Source organism: Canis lupus, chromosome 34, assembly GCF_011100685.1.
Source record: "Canis lupus familiaris isolate Mischka breed German Shepherd chromosome 34, alternate assembly UU_Cfam_GSD_1.0, whole genome shotgun sequence".
NCBI lineage: Eukaryota > Metazoa > Chordata > Mammalia > Carnivora > Canidae > Canis > Canis lupus.
Genome location: NC_049255.1, coordinates 34,911,919 through 34,931,744, shown reverse-complemented (window position 1 = coordinate 34,931,744; position 19,826 = coordinate 34,911,919). Strand labels below are relative to the sequence as shown.

General features: G+C 36.0%; 2 protein-coding genes across 10 annotated transcripts in view; one reads left to right on the top strand and one right to left on the bottom strand.

Annotated features, from left to right (window-relative positions):
* The window catches only part of PHC3 (polyhomeotic homolog 3), an 86,896-nt gene that overhangs the window by 66,015 nt on the left and 1,055 nt on the right, over positions 1 to 19,826 (top strand). For 5 of the 7 annotated variants that reach the window (XM_038583861.1, XM_038583864.1, XM_038583863.1 and 2 more), the window contains 2 exons: positions 4,425 to 14,573; positions 19,623 to 19,775. In XM_038583861.1, the coding sequence (XP_038439789.1) occupies positions 4,425 to 4,579 (155 nt within the window). In that variant the 3' untranslated portion in view covers positions 4,580 to 14,573; positions 19,623 to 19,775. Of the gene's footprint in view, positions 1 to 4,424; positions 14,574 to 19,622; positions 19,776 to 19,826 lie in introns of those variants that run through there. The other 2 variants (XM_038583859.1, XM_038583862.1) reach the window with 2 other exon arrangements.
* Positions 14,086 to 19,826, bottom strand: part of GPR160 (G protein-coupled receptor 160) — a 46,317-nt gene continuing 40,576 nt past the window's right edge. For all 3 annotated transcript variants that reach the window (XM_038583866.1, XM_038583869.1, XM_038583868.1), the window contains exons 2-3: positions 19,609 to 19,713; positions 14,086 to 15,564 (exon numbers count right to left, since the gene is read on the bottom strand). In XM_038583866.1, coding sequence (XP_038439794.1) covers positions 14,476 to 15,492 — 1,017 coding nt within the window. In that variant the 5' untranslated portion in view covers positions 15,493 to 15,564; positions 19,609 to 19,713 and the 3' untranslated portion in view covers positions 14,086 to 14,475. The remainder of the gene's footprint in view (positions 15,565 to 19,608; positions 19,714 to 19,826) is intronic.

The following is a 19,826-nucleotide window of genomic DNA, read 5'->3' as shown; positions in this document are numbered from 1 at the left end:
ACTTTTTAAATGTTTGCTCCACTTTGATTTTATTGTGAATCATACTATTTCTCTTGACACAAGCTTTCCAGAAAAATATATCCTCTTTGAACTTGTCTACAGACTTATTAAAATTAATTCAGCTATTTTTGCTGATTAGTCTTTCTGTGAAGGTAACCACTATCTCCGAAGCAAATTTACAGTTAACGTGCTGAGTGAAGAAAGTATATTCAGAACTATTAGTGCTTTAAAAAAAAAAAAAAAAAAAAGACCGTCTGCCGTTTTACCTTATATACAGCATTCTTATGACATTATTTTTTCAGTAGCTTGTTTCAGAAATGCTAAATAAGTTTTCTTTTTTTTAAACAAGAGATATGGTCACTTTTAAAGGAAGATTGCAGTTATTTGAAGGGAATACGTTTTTCATGGAAGATTTTTAAGCATGCACCTAAGAAAACTTAGATGTGAGTTAAGTCCTGATAGGTTTAGAATCTGCTTCAAAACTGATATGTTAGAAGATGATGAGTCTTCACTGGTTGTGGTTTTAATACTTAATGACATAAATTTTAATTTTTAGACTGGTCTAAGTATCTTGAGAATTAACAGTGGAATCTGTACTGATCCCCTAGGGCTAGACTTTGATATTGTCATCTTCAGAAGTAGTCAGTCTCAGTCTTCCACATGGGACCTGTGAGCTGTTAGCCTGATTTCATTTGGGGAAACTATTTTCTTTCCTTGGAGAGGGTGGGGGTTGGTTCATATCCTGAGGAAAGTATTTAGTCAAATAATGAACAAACAATAGGTATCTGATTCTTCTATCATTTCATATGCTTTTTCTTAGGGCTGATTTTCTAATTTTCCCCAACATCCGTTTGCCATGAGGTTACTCTTGGCTGCTCTGTTGGAACGAAGGCTAAACTCCTGTCTCATTCTTGCTTCATTTCAGTTAAGACAACAAGATGGCTTATATTTGGGATGCTGTGTTAGTTAATCAGGACCCAATTTTGTTGCCAGCTATTTAGAGAACATTACTTATCATTAAAGGGAAACTGCTTTATAATTTAGAACTGCTTGGTACTATGTAAGAGTCTGCTTTGCTTTTACTGATTAAATGGGAGTATTTCCAAACTTCTTTGCAGGCTAAATAACAGGCTTATTTCTGTGATTAGTTACATCTTCTTTCCCAGTGTTTCTCTCTGAGAATGCCTGTGGCCTAAAGTAAAATCTCGTATCAGAAGATGCTTTTGTCTTCATTTCTCTATGCTCCGCTGGCCTTTGTAAACATCTTTTGATCCTCTTTCAAGCTCATTTGGGGCTGTGTTGTTCCCCCCTCCCAAGTAGTCTACTCCCAAACTTTCCTCATAAAATGAACAAGCTTACAAATTTTGTAATCCCTAGTATTTTGAGATAGGCTTCCCTCTTTTATCAGGGCACCTATATTTACTCCTAGAGTTTTCTCTTCTCTTTGTATAATGTCATCTTGTGAACTATCCTGGTGGGAACGTATTAGAGCCAGTATGCTGTATATCCAGTCTTGGAACTGCTACCACAGTGAAAAATTACTTTCCTTTGGGGGGCCTGAGTAGCTCGGTCATTTGAGTGTCTGACTCTTGGTTGTGGCTCAGGTTGTAATCTCAGGGTCATGAGATGGAGCCCTGAGTCAGGCTCTTTGCTGGGGCCTGGAGCCTGCTTAAGATTCTCTCTCCCCCTCCCGCTCTGTCCCCATCCCCCCATAGCTGTGTGTGCTCGCTTTCTCTTTCTCTAAATTAAAATTCATTTTCTTCTAATTTTTGTGCATTAAAAAGTTTTCTGTAGGAAAACTATAGGATTCCTTCTTATTTTCAATGAACTGTGTTATCTTAACTCTTGATACAGTGCAAAGATCAGTTTATTCTGTATTGATTTGTGAATCTGTAGTAGATTGGGTTTCTCTGTAGGCATATAGAGTAGGAATTACCTAAAAACATATGACTATTGGTTTTCATAATACTAATATTGGGACTTGTTTATTATGTAATACTAAGTGGCAGGTGATACAGTTTCACCAGGCTTACTGAGATCATTTTTGTGCAGAGTGTTTTGTTTTTGGGTTTAGCTGGAAAAGTGACTGGATATTGCAAAGTTCAGTTGGGACTCAGGTCCATTTGCAGAGGTCCACGCCCATCCTGATAAGCTGCTTCTGGTGACATAAAGCCAGCAGTGCTGACTGGTTGCTGCAATTGGGATAGGTTTTGTATGAGTCCCTGGGGCACCAGCTGCTTTAGAGAGGTAGATTCTATCAGAAACTCATTGAACTTTAGCTCAGTATACCTTGAGCATCTAAAAAGTTTTTGAAAATTCATTTTTCTTTAATGAGTTTCTGGAAAAAATTTGCTTTTTTTTTCTCTTTTTTTTTTAAGTAATTTTATTTTTTCATTCCTATACTAATGTTTAGTATAACTGCTCTGTGTAGTGATTGGCTTATGGAAGTTGTGATCTGAAATTCTGAAGATAATGCATTCCTACTCAATCATGCTGTTTCTCAAAACATTTTTTGTTCTTTATTAGTTTGCTAACACATTTACTTACCACAAGAAGACATTTGAAGAGGGATCTCACAATACAGAGGAACAAAACATGCTATATATATCTCCTCATGGAGAACTCCTTGTTTCTATTCCCAAATGTAGCTCTTACAGTCCTCATTACTTCTCATTGCTCCTGTTTCCTGAATCTAAGTAAGTCCTGCCCTGTCTTTCTCTCTCTTCTTTTCTTTCCTGTGTTCTTGTAACTAAGACTGAAGAGAGAAGAACATTAGTTCTTTCATAAAAAGAAGGATGAAGTCACAACTAGATGCAAGATTAGTCAGTTTTGTCTGCCCAGTTTTGAGAGCTACCTCTGGGAAAAGAAAGGGAGCTTTTCTATGGTGAGTAATCCCATTTTAACTGTATCATTTCTTTTATATGGTAAATGGGCAAAACCACAACAATCTGCTCAGGGTACTTTTGAAATGTCAGTTTTAAAGTCTGAGAAATTAAAATGGAGAAATTGAAAAGCTGGCTGCTATATATGAAACAGGAAAGAAACAACTAACAGAGAATATGGGAAAAGAAATAACCAAGAGAAAAGATGGCCATGTAGCTGAATACAGAATAAAGTGTATTACTCTTAAAAATAGCTCCTCTATAGCAGATTCTTTTTTGTTTATTGTTTGTTTATTCACTCATCTAGACCTTCACTTACACAAAAACATATGTATTTAGCACCTAACAACTTTTTGTGCTTGGTGTAGGGGTTATAGGGATGACATCATTATCTTAGGTAAACAAGTGGATCATACGTTTGCAATAGATGGGATAATCATTCCAGCAAAGTTGTGCTAGCCAGTGGTGTAATGTAATCATTTCCATTATTCATTATCTCTGTGTTTTCTCTTAGAATCCTGATTTGGATAAAATAGACTTGAAGCTCTTAGTTTTTACTCTTAAATTCATTTTTATAATTTCACTGTCTCTTCTAAGGAAGCTTCTACATTATTGCATTCTCTCCTTTCTTGGTTTCTTAAACTCATTACCTTCCCTGGTTGTTTCTTTACCCTTAGTGGGGAAGTTTATTGAGTAACCTAGTTGTGCAAAATTTGGTAGATAATAAAAATGTTTGAGGTTTAAGTAGATGTTAGTAAAGCACCTGGTTTATGCTGAGAGAAAATATTTGGCAAGAGACTAGGGGGCAAGTTCATAATGTCAATGGGAATTTATGTTTTCTTATCAGAAGTGGAGACAAGTCCAGTGATACTAAGATTTGAAGTTGAAATTACAAGTTGAGCCGTGAAATACATTTCAACAGCATTGCAATAGATTGATATTACAGTCTTGTTGGTTTAGTTCTTTCCTGAACAAAAAATAAAAATGTTTTACATGTGCTTGGCAATTGAAGGTTGTAAATTAGAGTAAGGTACAAATGATAATGAAAGTGGTACACTGGTAGTTGAGAAAATATTTCTAAATTGTTAACATGACAGAACAGTATATTTTATTTCTCTACACCTGTATGTGAAGCGTATACTAAACAAAGAAGAGTTCATGAGGTATAATAACTAGTTAATCCAAACTTGTTATACGTGTGGCATATTTTGAGGTAATACCATTGTCCTTTTCGTCAAGGTATATTATGTCAGAACTGATGAATCTACATTTTTCCTGACTCTTACTATTTCTATAATAATATTTTTAGAACAAGAATTCCAAGTAAATTGTTTTACCTGGATTTTGAATTAATTCTTATTTTCAGAATGCCAAGAAATACTCTCTTCTTCAGGAGTGAACCCAAGACTACCAAAAATAAATTTCATTTGTTTCTCAGCCTGTCTTTCAGATACTCAGACCCACTGAGTGCATAACTATGATTGTTAGAAGTAACATCTAATTGTTATGTATTAATGCTAACTTCCTCTGATCAAATTCCAGGCTGTCAAGATATCGCAGATGAGTTCAGAGCACAGGAGATTGATGGACAGGCCCTTCTTTTGCTAAAAGAAGACCATCTTATGAGTGCAATGAATATCAAACTAGGCCCGGCCCTAAAGATCTGTGCACGCATCAATTCTCTGAAGGAATCTTAACAGGATCATGAGGCTGTGAGAAAACAGCAGTTTTACTCTTCTTAAACAGACTTGTAAGGTAAAGGCTCAAGTTGGCCTAGAATATTATCATATATTGTGGTGGATAGCCAAGCACATTGGGATCTCCACATCAAAAGCTGACATTTCTTCTACAGATACAATTCATCATACATTTTCATAATTAGCCAACATTGGTAAAATTAATTTTACAGGTTACATGCAACAATGAAAGACTTGATATAGAGGGCCATGATATTTTTCAAAGAAACGTGTTATACTAGATAATTTTTTAAAGGTGATGTTTATCGTTAATATAAAGAATCCTTTTAAAAGTAATTTAATGATTTACATTTCTCCTCTTTTGATTCGGTTTTCTTACACATTTTTCTACCCTGTAAGTTTTCTATAGGTTGCCATGAGAGAGATAATTTAGGAGTAATTTAGGAATAGTTTAGAAGTCCAGTGACTGGAATTGTATGCAATGAGATATCAATGTGCATTTTAAAAAACCTGTCAGACAATTGCTTTGTCTATAAAAAAGGATTGCATTCTAGCATGAGTAATACTGATCTGGAAGTCAGAAGTTTGGTTTCTATTCCAAACTTGCCCAAGAATTTGGTGCGGCTGAGAAAGTTAGTTTTCCTTTCAGTTTTTGTATATTTAGAGCAGTGGTTCTCAATAGAGGTCAGTTTTGCTCCCCAGGGGACATTTGGCAATGTCTAGGGACATTTGGTTGTCATGGCTTGCAGGGGCTGGGTAGGATTGTTGGCATGTAGACCAAGGACAGGGATGTTCCTAAATATCCCACAGTGCACAGGACAGTCCTACAAAACAAAGATAGATCTGGTCCAAAATATCAAGTACTGTCAAGGTTTGGAAACCCTGACATAGGAGTGATAAAGGTTGCTCTTTTTTACCCAAAGGGATATCTTGAAAAGATGGGACATAATAAGGAATACATGATACAGTGGAAATAGTTCAGATAGCATTAATGTTCTGCCGAAGTATTTTTCCCAGTTTTATGCATACTAGAGAAAAGAAAACTCCAAACTGACCTGTAAAATAAGGGATAGCATACAAATAATTTTACTCTCAGAAAGTACAGATTCATATTAATTATCTTTCATATCTGCTCCTCTGCACTGATGAAGGCATAATGTGATTATACCTTATGAACCAGTGCATAGCCTTTGCTGGCATGACAGTAGTTTGTGGTGGGTATGTGGTTGGTCTTTGGACTTTATTCTAACATTGAACATGCTGGGTCTAGCTAGAATGCACATTCCTTTTTCCTTGACTAAACCCTCGCATGCTTCCTACGAAGTACCCACCAAATAATATCTCTTGGATTATCAGATTTAATTTTATATGTACATGTTTTAGGGAAAAAAAGTTCAAAGGAAAATTTTTCACTCAACAGTTAGTGTCCTATCAGAATTATGACATTAAAATAAAATTGTTATGGGAGCCCTGAGAGCCTTATAGTCCTGGACATAAAAAATTTGTTTTAACCTTGTTTTTTTATATCTTTGTCACACGATGGAAATGTTTTAAAATAGGATCATATACAGATATTTGGCAGAAGTTCAGTAAGTGGGGAAGAGTCCATGGGTTTTAGTCATTGTCACTGCTCTTTTCAAAAAGATTGTGTTGAGCTAGTAGAGGACTAAAGATGTCATTAAGGACATCACAGATATTTATCTTTTGGCTTTGTGTACATTAGAGAATGTTGATTATTTTTATACAAAAATACAGCGGGTAATTTTTTTAATCTTTAGATGCCTCTTGTTTGAATGTATGCTTTGTGGGATTCTTTCGTGTAGTAATGTTTTAAAAAAAGATGTTTACTGATAGTTATGTGTAGGATTAGAATGTGTAATATAGTGTAAGGCTCATGTTCCAGACCTACAATAGCTTGTAGTCTACGTTACATATTTCTTTCTTCCACGTTTTTAATTATTGGATTAAAGTTTCAAGGAAAGGTAGGTACTCTACAGTCAATGTTCACTTATTAGCAGTTAATCGTTATGACAGAGTTGTCATGTGCTTGACTTTTCCCCCTCATCTTTAAGTTTCAGAACACAAGTATAGGCCAAGTGTTAGTAGGAGATGGCCCACTGTAGGGGGGGCAGGGAGGGCACAAAGGAAAATCTTCCCTGGAATTAAAACTTTATCATAGATAATCCATAAAAAATTGATTATTTGGGGATAGACTCCCCTAGCAATAGTGATTACTTCCCATAACTGTATAAGATAGCCTTTAAGGTATTAAATTTGAGTTTTGTATAGGTTCTCCTTTTATTTTCTTCCTTTTCTAATACCAGTCATTATGTACTATCTGAAAGCCCCTGTGCCTAGCACTGTGTTAAATATCCCAGCAAGCTTCTAAGAAGGGGGGTTTCCACTTGAGAGCACCTTATAATCTTAAATCTTGTAATAATTTCAAGACTAGTCCAGATCTTCTCTTGTCTGCACTCAAAACATACCTAGAAAATATACTTGCTTTTTTCAAGTGAGCTATTTTATTCATTTGCTCAACTGGTAGTTTTCCCTGTTGATGCAGCTCTGCAGGTCTTTCTTTTTAGAGGATTTAACCATCTTAAAACCAGCGCTTCAGTTACATATGATGGATATGGACAATAACACTGGGCGGCCACCTCCCTCCTAAGTTCTGAGCACAGTTCTGGTATGATGTAGGTGGGGAGAGTGTTATTTTCTCTTTCCTTCACACTACTGATTGTTTTTAGGATTTTCATTGAGGAGAGGGAATGACAAAAAAGGGAAATGGGAGGTTCTTCCTACTTTTGCTACCTAAGTTTGCATTTTCTGACTTCTTTAAACTGATGCACTCTTTTCCCATTGAGGGAAACAAAACCTACACTTTTCAAATTTTATTTGCTTTAAGCCATGTGTTCCTAAGAAAATAAACTGAGAGCTGTTTGTAAACGTTTTTACATGACATGGATTTTCATCAAGCCTTGTGTAGGCACGTGTCTGACAAGCTGTGCAGCTTTGATATAATCACTGTCATATGAGGCAGAGTGCTGTTCTCAAACCCATCACTTTTTAAGTGACACATTTAAGTGACACTTTTTAAGTGACGCATACCGTTCTCCAGAACGATACTTTTAATTTGCTGTGGCATCACTAAACAGCCGTTTTTCTTGGTCTCAGCTTAAGGGCTGTCAGGGAGGAGTAGAGAAGGTGGAATGGGGCAGGGAAGACATGTTGATGAAGAAGCTGGAGAATGGGGGAGAGGCAGACAGGAGACCTGCCACTTTGCTTATCCCACTTCAACACTGAGCAAATTTCTGCACTTTTGAAGTTAATATTCATAATTTACCTAGTTTAAAATAGAAACAATTTTTATAGGTAGCCCATTGTTTGTTTTTGTTTCCTAATATGTTGAAACACTTACTTAGAAATGTATGAAGTAGGTATTGTTGTGGCCATGCCTTTGAATAATTTTTGACCTAGCTAATCTTCATATATCTAGTGTGAAATTCTAGTCAGACATTTATTCAAATACCAGTCTGAGACTGTAATCATCTGTCACAGTGTCCCATATCACAGACTTGTTTAATTAAATGTTATAAAGTCCTGTTACTTGCTTTTGCAAGGTTCTGGTACCATCATGGCAGAAGTAGGGCAGGAAGGCAATATATAGGTTGTATAATCTTAGGTTGTGTTTACGTTGTGTGCAAACAGTTTTGGAAAGAATAAACTATTTTAAGTGTATGTGCATGATGCTGTCCTCACAGCCATACTGAGTAGATGAAATCCCTGATTGGATACACTGTTAAAAAGTTTTAAAGACAATTTGAACTAGAACCATCTGATAATATTTTGTGGTTTGAAGATCTCACCCTTTAATGGCAGAACACATGCTGTCTATGTGCAGCTGGCACCGAGCATTAACCTGACAGCTTCAAAGGGCCTCACTTACTGCCTTCCTCCCTAAAGCCTGTTGTAGCCCTTAGAGAACTGTGTGAAAACTTCTCAGACACCTCTGCCTGAAACTTTAGAGAGGATTTTGTACTGGGGTTAATTTTAGGAAGGCAGTTGGGGCAGGACTTTCAAATACTTAAGTCCTATTTCAGTGAAACCTTTGAGCAGCAGAAACTGGCCCGTTTGTGCACAGTGTTCAGTCTGTTTCCTGTGTACCATGTATGTAGCTGGGCCATGAGGGAGATTTTTCAGGGGGAAGGATAGGGAAGTGGAAGAAGAGACAAACAGGAGGAAAAGTATTCCAAACCCAAGAGGATAGTACAGTTAATGGAGTGAGGTTGTGTAGTATTGGTAAGACCTTCAGTAGTTCAGAATGATAAATTGTAATGGTTGGATCCCAGTTAACAGCAATAAGATTCACTTACAGTATGTAATCATACTCATTCTGTCATTCTCTGTCAAGTGATCCTACCCCTAAGAGCATATTAATAGCTCCAATAATACATGTTAGTGATTTTTTTACTTCAAAAAAAGGTGACAGCTATTGTATTTGGAGAATATTTGTCAAAAACTCAAATGTTAATAGTTATAATTGAGTTATTGGAATTCTAGAGGAGAGTATCCATTTTCAGATACTGTAGTTGAACCAACCTTGTAGATTGTTAATAAAGGCATTTTAAGATAGTATTTTATTTGTTAGGTTGAATTGGATGACTAAAGAGCTATACTAGCTTTCTCTTTATTAGTGTGGATTTCAACAGAAGCCTACCTCTATTTCTTTGATGCACAGTAGTGTGGATCATGAAATGAACTGTTTAATTCACATTCATCAATATTGGTATTTTATGAGTCTATTTAAGAGCATTTGACTTTATCTTACAGATTGTGATTCAATTTAGATAAGCACAAATACAGTATTAGAAAAATAAATATGCAATCTTACTAAAGTTTAATTTCAACCTATTATAAGCTGTACATCTTTAAAAAATTCTTTGGGAAGATAATCCTTTTTTGTTAGTTGACAATATGTACCACTATATAGTTTCCTTCATAGCAGCAATTTCTTCAATTAAAAAAAAAAAAAAAAAGGTTGAAAATTATATTATCTTCTTTGGAAAAAGTTTCCTAAATTTCTAAGAATTTAAAATTTTACATGTTATTTTTTAGAGCTTATTTAATCTATTTTAAAATAATACTAAAAGAAAGCTTTTTTTGGAAGTTGTAAAGCACTAATACAAATTAGCATTTTTCCAGAGCACAGTGTTTGGCTTTTTCTGAACTTTCACTTGAGCTCACAAGACATTAAGAGGGAGTGGCCACCTCCTCCTCAGATCTGAGGCCCAGCTTCGCTAATGAAAACCCTGTTCTACTCAAACCCATGAACACACACCTCTTAAGTGTCATGTTTATGGGACGTTTTGGGAAAGGTTTTCTATGAATGTTTCATTTTTTTCTTTTTTTATAGCTTGTGAACATTTAATTTTATTTAAAGATGACAATTTTAATCTCAGATGTTAAAGAGGGTACATCAGAGAAGTATTTGTTCCCACTGCTTTTGAAAAGTATAATTGCTCTCAGTGATATTGATGGCTTCAGTATGAATCCATAGAAAGAATCCATAGAACCTGTACAAAGGTTTTAAAATGTATTGTTGAAAAGAAGACTAGTGATGAATTTTAATCAGCAAAAAGAACTTAATATAAATTTAAAATACTGTTATGCTAACATGGCATAGTTTTAAATATAAGCATACTTTAGTAAGTCCTTTTAGACCAACTATTTAAACTGATTCCAGTAATCTTCTTAAGGATTGATAGTAGCCATCATTTATTGGCTTAAAAGTTATGCTGTAGGGAATATTATCAGTGTTAAATCCTAATTAACGGAGGTGAAGAAGTTAGTGTTCATAAGATAGTGTGGGGCTGGTAGTGAAATAAACATCAGTTTGTTTTAGAAAGAAGGAACTTTTTTAGTCTTGCCTCAAGCAAACCAGAAGTGTCCACTGCTTAAAATCTTTGTTTAGAATGTGTTGTTAAAGTCTGAATTCTTTTTGTTTTAGATAGCACTAAATAGTCTACTTTCAGTAGTAAATAGATGAACATAATCATTAAATTAACATGATGAATGAAGATAAAATGCTGGCTGGGGGGCTGGGAGTCTTACTTGCAGTTGGCAACAGCAGCATGTGACACCTTCATCCTCTCCTTAGCCTTTCATCTGTTTTGTCTTCTGAATATACAGTATGGAGCCTCTACTACTCAAAAGGCTGATTTTGGTTTAAATCATCTTTCAGGTACTTCCCAACTCTAAAACTATGATTCTAGGCCACATAATGGGGTATTTTTAAAGTTGCTTCTACTTAATTCTCTTTCCCTTTTTAATGGTTCATTTCATACTGAGAGCTCTTGCCAAAAGAGAATTGTTAAGCATCCATTTCCTGGGTCACCTGTAGGCTTGGTTCTCTTACCGATTTAAGTGAGAAGAAAAATTGTATAGACAAGCAAATGAGGGCATTTTTCTAAATGCCTCCTGGTAGTTAACCACTGAACACATGAACACATCTGAACATTCTCATTAATGCATTCATCCATTCATTTAGCAAACTCTTTGAACACTTATGTGCAACGTGTGGTATACATGACTTAAGGAGCCTAGTAATAAGTAAACAGAACCTTCCCAAGCAAAATTCCAACTGTGGCTTTAAACAAACATGGACATTATTATTATTTACTCTATTGAATGTAAACTTGGAACTGAGAGGGGAATTTTTTATGCACTGGGTAAATAAACTGTTAAGCTAGATGACATCTAAGGGGGGGTCTGAGTGAATCACAGTCCTGTTCCTAAAACACATTTCACATACTAATCATAGTCAAATACCTGATGAGGTTACAAAATCTAGGGTACCTAATAAGGATTTACATTTTGAGACTGTTGTGACAGCCCATATTTCTCAGAATTATTTTGACACTTGAATCTATTCCAAGGTGTTGCTATACAGGGTGTGTGACAGAAGGATATACATACAGAAGCTGGTGCTGACTTACTGTACATTTTTAACTACAAAAGCTTTACACCCAGTATTGACAGTGAAGTAAGTTTCTAAAACTGAAAAGTCTCAATCAAAGGAGATCGCTGAACAGGTTTGTTTTTTAATTCTCTTTTGTTTTTAAAGCCAAAAAATTACACAAAACTTACTGTTACTACAAATAGCAACTTTTTAAGAAAGCACACATGTATTACCACAGTAAAAGGGTTTCCTTTAAAAAATGCAGAACTGGTAAACATAAAACCTTTCCATGCTTGAATTGACAACTGTTTGGGGAATATACATTGAATGGCATTGATTAATGGAGTAAAGTTTCCTTACCACTTGGGGATTCTGTGAAATTATGTTCTATTTCCTGTTGACCCAGCGATACAGATTAACATCACTTGATGCTAACTTCTCCATAAAGGTACAAAATGAAAATATCTTTTTTTCCCTTCACCTCTTCAAATTAAAAATACCTAATATTAAAAATCTTTTATGCACCACAGTTGCAGGTTTTTAGGCAGGAAAATGTCCAAATACATGTTAGAATCTAAAACTGACTGAAAATAGGACACAGACATCCAAGTAACCAGACAGTCTGTGTTTAAAAAAACTTTTAAATTACTTTTAAAATGTTTTGATATACCTAATTTTTCAAATATTTTATGCTGTTAAAATATCTATTGCATACTTTTTATATACGTATTTTTAAATTTTAAAAAGTTAAGGAAGTGTGCTGAGATGGTGTAATTTTAGACGTCCAGTTGCCAGGACATTCAACTAGATTCCCAATCACCTCATTCAAAAGCTTGGTCTTGTTTTTTCCATAGGGGAAAAAAAAAGTCAAAGCGAGTTTTAAAACCATCCTCAGAGTAAAGAGTGAGCTGTGGTGAAGGCTGGAGTTGTAGACACAGGGTGCAGGAGAGGTACTGATGAGAGAGGTGGGCATTTCGAGCCTTTGCTAAATTACTGCTTTTGCTTGTTAAAAAGAAATGTTACTCTGTTGATCTAACAAAGGCAAATTGTAATTTTTTTTTTGATGCTTCAAACACATGTTCACTGATTTTTTTTTTCTGTTAACGGATCTTTAAATTCCTTTTGGTTCCTCCCATTGTCCTAAAATAGAACTTTCATATTACTAAAACCTCAGAAGCTCATCTACCCAGGTTGAACAAAAGCATCACCAAGGGGAAAGGAAACCTTTTTTACTTTTACAGAAAAAAAAAATGTTAAGATTATATATAGATGTATTCTTTCCATTGGATATTGTATTAGAGTCCTCCTTACAGGAAATGAAATAGTTTTAGCACTCTTAGCATTAGCATTCCTAGATTGGTGTCTATAGCTACAGTTTTAAAATGTATAACCTGAAAATGAAGTTAATTTTGCATTTTAAGAGCACACCATGATCTATGTAAAAAGACTGTCCATTTGGTGTATTTTTTTAAAGGAGAAAGCACTTTCATATTAACAAGTAGCATGTGTATGAATTTTAGATTTTCATATTTGTTGTGTCTGTATTCAGTGAAGTAAAATTGAGCATTCAAATGTTTGTTGATGGCAACATTAACTGTTAAATTAAAGCACCTTATACTCTGCTGCTTAAACTTGCTTGTAATTGCACCTTTGTTACCTGCACATTTTCACATAGAATATTGTTAACATTGCCTCATGTGGGTCTGGATGGAAGGTTAGTGGGCCTACAGGATCATTTATTTATATTGTTTATATTACAATAATATATTGTAGACCAGTTGTAAGTTCATTTCTTTACAAATAAAAGCCTCTTCCATTTGGCTGGTCTATTGAATAATTTTTTTTCTTTAAGCTTATGAGGGCTTTGATATAGTTATAAATTTGCCTATTTAAAAACTGCAGAGTGTAAATCTTTACTAATTAAGTACAATATATTTTAAAGTGTCCCAGTCCTATGTATTGGCCAGTTTAGAAAGTGGTACAGTCAGAGAAGTGGCAGGGACCAAGTTTAGAAACTGTGACCTATTAGTATCTGTGTCGTTTGACAAAATGACTTCAGATATTCTGCCATTTAAATGCTTTGCTCCAGCAGTTCTCACCTGAGGGCTGGGTGGCTCTGCCCAGCAGGGGAGGTTTGGCAGTGTCTGGAGATACTCCGGATCTGCGTGTCTTGGGCAGAGGAAAGGCATGCTGCCGACACCCTCCAGGGCACAGGACAGCCTCCCACAACAAAGAATCATCCAATCCAAAATGTGTATAGTGCTGAGGATAAGAAACCCTCCTTTTACAGTGTGTGATACATTGTCAATGTCGTTATGATTTGACATGCAAGTATGTGACATATAAGTTATAAATGAACATGAATCTGGTATGTTGTGGAAAGAGGCCTAGTCACTACTCCCAGTTCTGTAAGGTGAGCAACTAAAACTTTTCTTCCAGGAGTATCTGCATTAAGAACAGAGAGATATTTCTGAAAATTACCTAAATTTAAGTTGAGCTAATCTTCCCTTTATGTTAAACGAATATAATTTTAAGAAAATGATCGTGATTTTCGTGCTCTGAATTTAATAAAAGTGTTTATTTACATTTGTTATATTATTGGCAGAGAATCTCAGATTTACATAACAGTTTTGCATCCAGTCGTTTTTTGGGTTACATGAAATCAGTATGGCCAAATATTAACTTCTTTCACTTTTGTATTAAATTAATATTGGTAACACACAGTGTTCCTGAACAGGTATACAAATTTTTCTTGGAATTTTTTTTTAATACAATAGCTCCCAAAAGACACATTCTGAAATGGTATGAAAGTTGGGGCTGGGGAGGGGAGCTTCAGTCCAGTTCAATCTTTATATGTCCTGAGTCTTCATTCTTTCCCGTTTGTGAAATTATGATTCTTACTGTAGTTGTCATTTTAATTAATTTTAACATGGCAACATTAACAAATTATTATTGATATAGGCTTTTCAGTTTGCTCAAGATTCTGAATTGTAAGTGGAATGAAGCAGCATTTCCAGTTGACGAATGGATCCACAGGTAATGCGAAGTCTCTTAAATTAAGCTTGTGACAATTAAACCAATAAACTGTAGCAATGAGAAAACTATTGACAAAGTACAACCACGGAACATTCATCTCAATATATGCTGGAATCTGGACTTTAAGTAAAAGGATAATTACTTGAAGTAGTACAAATGGTAACCAAGTGCCGAGAAAACAGATAATGAACTTGGGCAAGAGCGTTTTTTTAGAGCTCAGAGTATAACTAGGATGGGATGAAAAGGGAAAATATAGGATAGTCTCATTCATATAGGAGGTCATCCTAACAGCCTGTACCAAGGCAATAACTTCTGCCCGAGAGGTTAGAAACGCCATAAATAAAACTATCACCATGAAGAATGACAGCCAGTAACTCTGAATGCTAATGTAGAAAGGACACTGATAAGAATAAACATTCTGTGCCTTCAGGCTTTGGTAGATAGCTGGATCTCCCAAAACATAAGCAAGGACTGAAACCCAAATTAAAATTACTGTCAAGAAATAAAATAATTTTTGACACTTAAACCCAAGTTTTGTGGTTTTAGAGAAGTTTAGGTAATAATCTATACAAGCTATCAGGAAAACTGGATAATGCAGAAAGCCATAAGTGAAAGAAATAATTTGAGTAAATAGGCAGATGTGGTATTTAGTAAACCTAATGCCTAACAGTACAAAATCCCTGAAATAGGATATAATGGAAATGTTTACTAAAAGTAAAAGATCGATGAATACTAGTGAAATGCAAAAATACTCCATAAAGTTTTGATAGGTGATTTTTCTTCTCATTCCTAGTGTGAGGATATTCAGTAGTATTTTCCCAAGTATAATCAGAAACAGCAAACAGTTACCATCTAGAGGCTGATTTGCTTGATGTAACTGGTACTGAAAAGAGCAGTTCTCTGAAGAAAGAGCAGTCATGGTTTTAGCTGAATTGCAGAAGGTCTGCTGAAATACATAGGCTAAAACACCATTTCACTTTGTTTTCCATCCCTGTAAGGAAAGATGAAAAAGAAAACTTGATGTGACGTCTAATTTAAAACTTTATTCTCAAAGAACTAATTTAATCCAGTCATCTCCCCAAATAATTACAGCTGACCCTTGAACAAGGAAAGGGTTAAGGGTGCTGATCCCCTGTACGGTCAAAAATCTATAACTTTTGACTCCCCCAGAACTTCCCTACTAATAGCCTACTGTTGACCAGACGCCTTACTGATAAGTCAGTTAACACATATTTTGTATATGTGTTATATAACTTATTACTGTCTTACAGTAAAGCAAGCTAGAGAAAATAGGCAAATCATAGGGCAAATACATTTATTATATTTATTGGAAAAATCTGCATATAAGTGGACCATTGCACCTCAAACCTGTGTTGTTCAAGGTTCAGCTATAAACATATAAATAGAAATTTATGTTTTTCATAATACAGAATGTGATCAGAAGGAATTAATGTGTACCCTTCTGTCGTTTTTTTGAGACCCAGATGGTTGGGAACTCTCAGATCTCTAAGTAAAATGTTACATATAAATTACTATAACTTCTATAAAAATACAGGTTTTAATAACTTGTAGAGATAAGAAAAGTACTTCTATCTACCAGAACCAAAACACAGGATTAAAATAGCAGCCTGAGAGTAATGCTCCATAACAATCACTGATGGCTGTTAACTCAGTTTCACTCTGACTCCAGACAATGAACATTACCCCACCCAGCTTTCTGTCAGTGAAATTTAGGAGAGCATTTTGCTGCAGGATCATCATCCTGAAACTCAAAAGAGTTAAAGCAGACAGTAAAGCTGAAGATATTGGGTACATAGGTAAAGGAAAGAAAGATTTCTCTTAGGTACATGATCTTTCAGATCTGGCACCTGGACAGACAAGGGAATCTGGGTAAGGAATAGAGACAGACTATGGATACCAGAGAACATTAAGAAGTGCTAGGTAAAAAAGGAACAGGAGTTGAGGCTGGTAGGAAAAAGAGAAGACGCTGAAAAAGCAAGGCCAAAGGGGTAGGAAAGCAGAAAAGGATGGAAGGAGAGGTGCCTGGCTAGCTCAGTTGCTGGAGCATGTGACTCTTGATCTTAGGGTCGTGAGTTTGAGCCCCATGCTAGAGGTAGAGATTACTTAAGGAAAAAAAAAATTTTTTTTTTTTAAAGGATGGAAGGAAATTCAAGAAATTTATCATTAAACAACAACAGTAACAAATCCCCTCACAAATGTCAACTATTGGAGATGGGCTAAAAATGACACATGGTACATCTTTTTTTTTTCCTTTTCCAAATTTTTATTTAAATTCTAGTTGACATATAGTACATGGTACATCCTTATGATGTACTATTTGCTATTAAAAATGTTTCTCGGGATAGGAGGAAGACTTAGTTTTCACTTTGCCTCTTTTAAACTCGTTAAATGTTAAAGCCTTATGCATCAACATATCTAAGGGTGCACATCAGGTTATTAAGACAGTGTTAGAGGACTCTGAGTTTCTCAAACTTTGAGGAATAAGTAAAGGAATATCACATCTAAAAACTAAAAAAACGGAATTTCCCTAAAACCAGATAGATAATTAAATAATTTCAAGGGAGTAGCTGAGGATATTGTCAGAGGGTAAAGAAAAAGATCCCTGTGAGAGGTGGCTATCAGTTCTCTGGACAGACTGAACCCTAACTTAGTCTTCTTTCCACGTTGAGAAGAAAGTTCAACTGATTTCTTGAGCTTCTGTGTCCATGTTTTCATTGCCCAGCTTTAGCAAGAATCCTGCTAAGTGAGGTTAGCCAAAAGCTGTCACCCTCAGTATCTGGTCAGGTTCCTCATCCTGCACCATCCTCCAATGATGACCTATCACCCTGGCATGCCTTTAGCAAGAATCTCTTATCATCTCTGATGTTTCCTACATAATATTCCACCCAGTAACCACCTTTGCTCATTAGCTGTGAATTCCCACTATTCCTTGTTGTATTCAGAGTTGAGCTCAGTCTTTGTACCCTGCTGCAAAATCCTATTGTAGTGGTCCCTACACCTACCGCAAAGGTCCTGGGTAAAGTCGGCCTTCCCATTCTTTAGCAAGGGTCATGAATGATTTTTTCTTTAACATCCTGTCATGGCTGTAAATCTACCATGTCAAAAGCTGTCTTACTAAGGTATACAAATTTATGTATTCACACACACACAGTGTATATGTGTAAAGACAGTTATAAAAAATCAGTTAACACCTTTTTTCATAACTATTGAGGAACTAATAATTTTTGTATGCTCAAATTTTTTCCCAAATATATATATATATAAATTCTTTATAGTTTAAATATGGGACACCTGGATGGCTTAGCAGTTGAGTGTCTGCCTTTGGCTCAGATCCTGATCCTGAGATCTGGGCTCGAGTCCCGCATCAGGCTCCCTGCATGGAGCCTGCTTCTCCCTCTGCCTGTGTCTCTGCCTCTCTGTCTCTGTCTCATGAATATATAAAATAAAATCTTAAAAAAAGAGAAATTTATAGTTTATATATAGTTTAACTTGACCCAGTGCCAAAAAGTTCCATTCAGATTTGATGTAAAAGACATAGAATCATGGCTACCACCTTGACAAATGCCACTGGCCCTGTAAGTGGTGGTGTTTGGATAAGAAGTCCAGATGGAATGATAATATCTGAAGTTGTTCTTGTGCCAAGGAAAAAAAAGGTCGTGCCAAGGTTAGTTCAGGATTGTAAACAAGGCAAATAGAATAGGTTCATATTTATAAAGACCCATCTAAAAAATATCTTTAGGATAAAAGAAATAGAATTATCTGTATAAAATGATTTTATCCTTTATAACTCATCCAAAAATAAATAAATAAAGCTAAAGAATCCATGTTTTAAGTGGTCAGCATCCAAGGGATATTTCTGGAGCTTCCATAATCTCATTGGCTTTTAGAGAGGGGCCAACCGGAAGGACAAAGACAGGAAGAAAGTAACCGAGAAGGATGGTCACCTACAGCCACCAAGGCACAAGCCATGAACCTCTTTAGAAGAGGAGTGGAAAAATGAAGAGAAGTTTGAAATGGAATGTGTCAGAGAGTAAGAAAGCTGTAAGAAACTGGAGATGAGGGGGAAAAGGCTCTGGGAAGGTACGAAAGGCAATAAAAAGTAATCAAAAGGAAATATATAGGAACACGAGGATTCTAGTCATTTTACAATGGTTCCTGAACATCGTGATCCTGGAAACCAATCAAAATTTTCTCAGGATACCGATTTTGTACCACACTTCCCCATAAACCACTGAAAGTATTCAAAATTCCATTTTGTTCTTTATTTTTTTTTTAAGATTTTATTTATTTATTCATGATAGACCTAGAGAGAGAGGCAGGCAGAGACACAGGCAGAGGGAGAAGCAGGCTCCATGCCGGCAGCCCGACGCGGGAGTCGATCCCGGGTCTCCGGGCCAAAGGCAGGCGCTAAACCGCTGAGCCACCCAGGGATCCCTATTTTGTTCTTTAGACAGCCTCCCAATACAAGACGAAAAACCCTTTGTATAGGCTACCTGAACTGAATTTTGCCTCGAAAAATGTTTACATTACCACCAGAGATCCAGAGATTTGTGAGATACAGCTTGTTTCCTGAATGATTTTTTAAACTACATATAAATCAACTCATATGTTTCATATATAATGTGAATAGTTCAAGTGGAAGTCCTTTTAAGGCATCTTTGGGCTTGCTTTCCGATTCTGGCCAGTTTGGAAGAATTAGCAGAGCCTTAGAGAAACAAACCATGATTTCTTTTCACTGATCCAGTCTCTGGTTTCCTATTTAAAACTCGGTGGGGCACCTGGGTGGCACCTTGGTTAAGCATCCGACTCTTGATTTCGCTCACGTCATGATCTCAGGTTCGTGGAATTGAGCCCTGTTGCCCTGTGTTGGGCTCCGTGCTCAGGATAGTCTGCTTGTCCCTCTCCCTCTACACTTCCCCCAATGTTCACTCTCTTTCTCCCCTCCTCTCCTCTCCTCTCTCTCACTCAACAACAAACCCAATTAATTCTTAACAACATGACACAACATACTTACTCTGCTTTCTCCAGCAGGTCTTTCTTGGCTGATGATCTCCGTTTTACTGCCTTCAATGATCTTACTTTTGATACCTGGCGTTCCAAAATGCCACGTGAATAAGCTCTGTGTGAAAGACAGAAAACATAAAAAACTATCATCAATAGCAGTCATAATGGGAGTTCAGTGTAAGTAACTGGCTCCAACTCTCCTGTTTAGAGAAACTACAACTTTCTGTG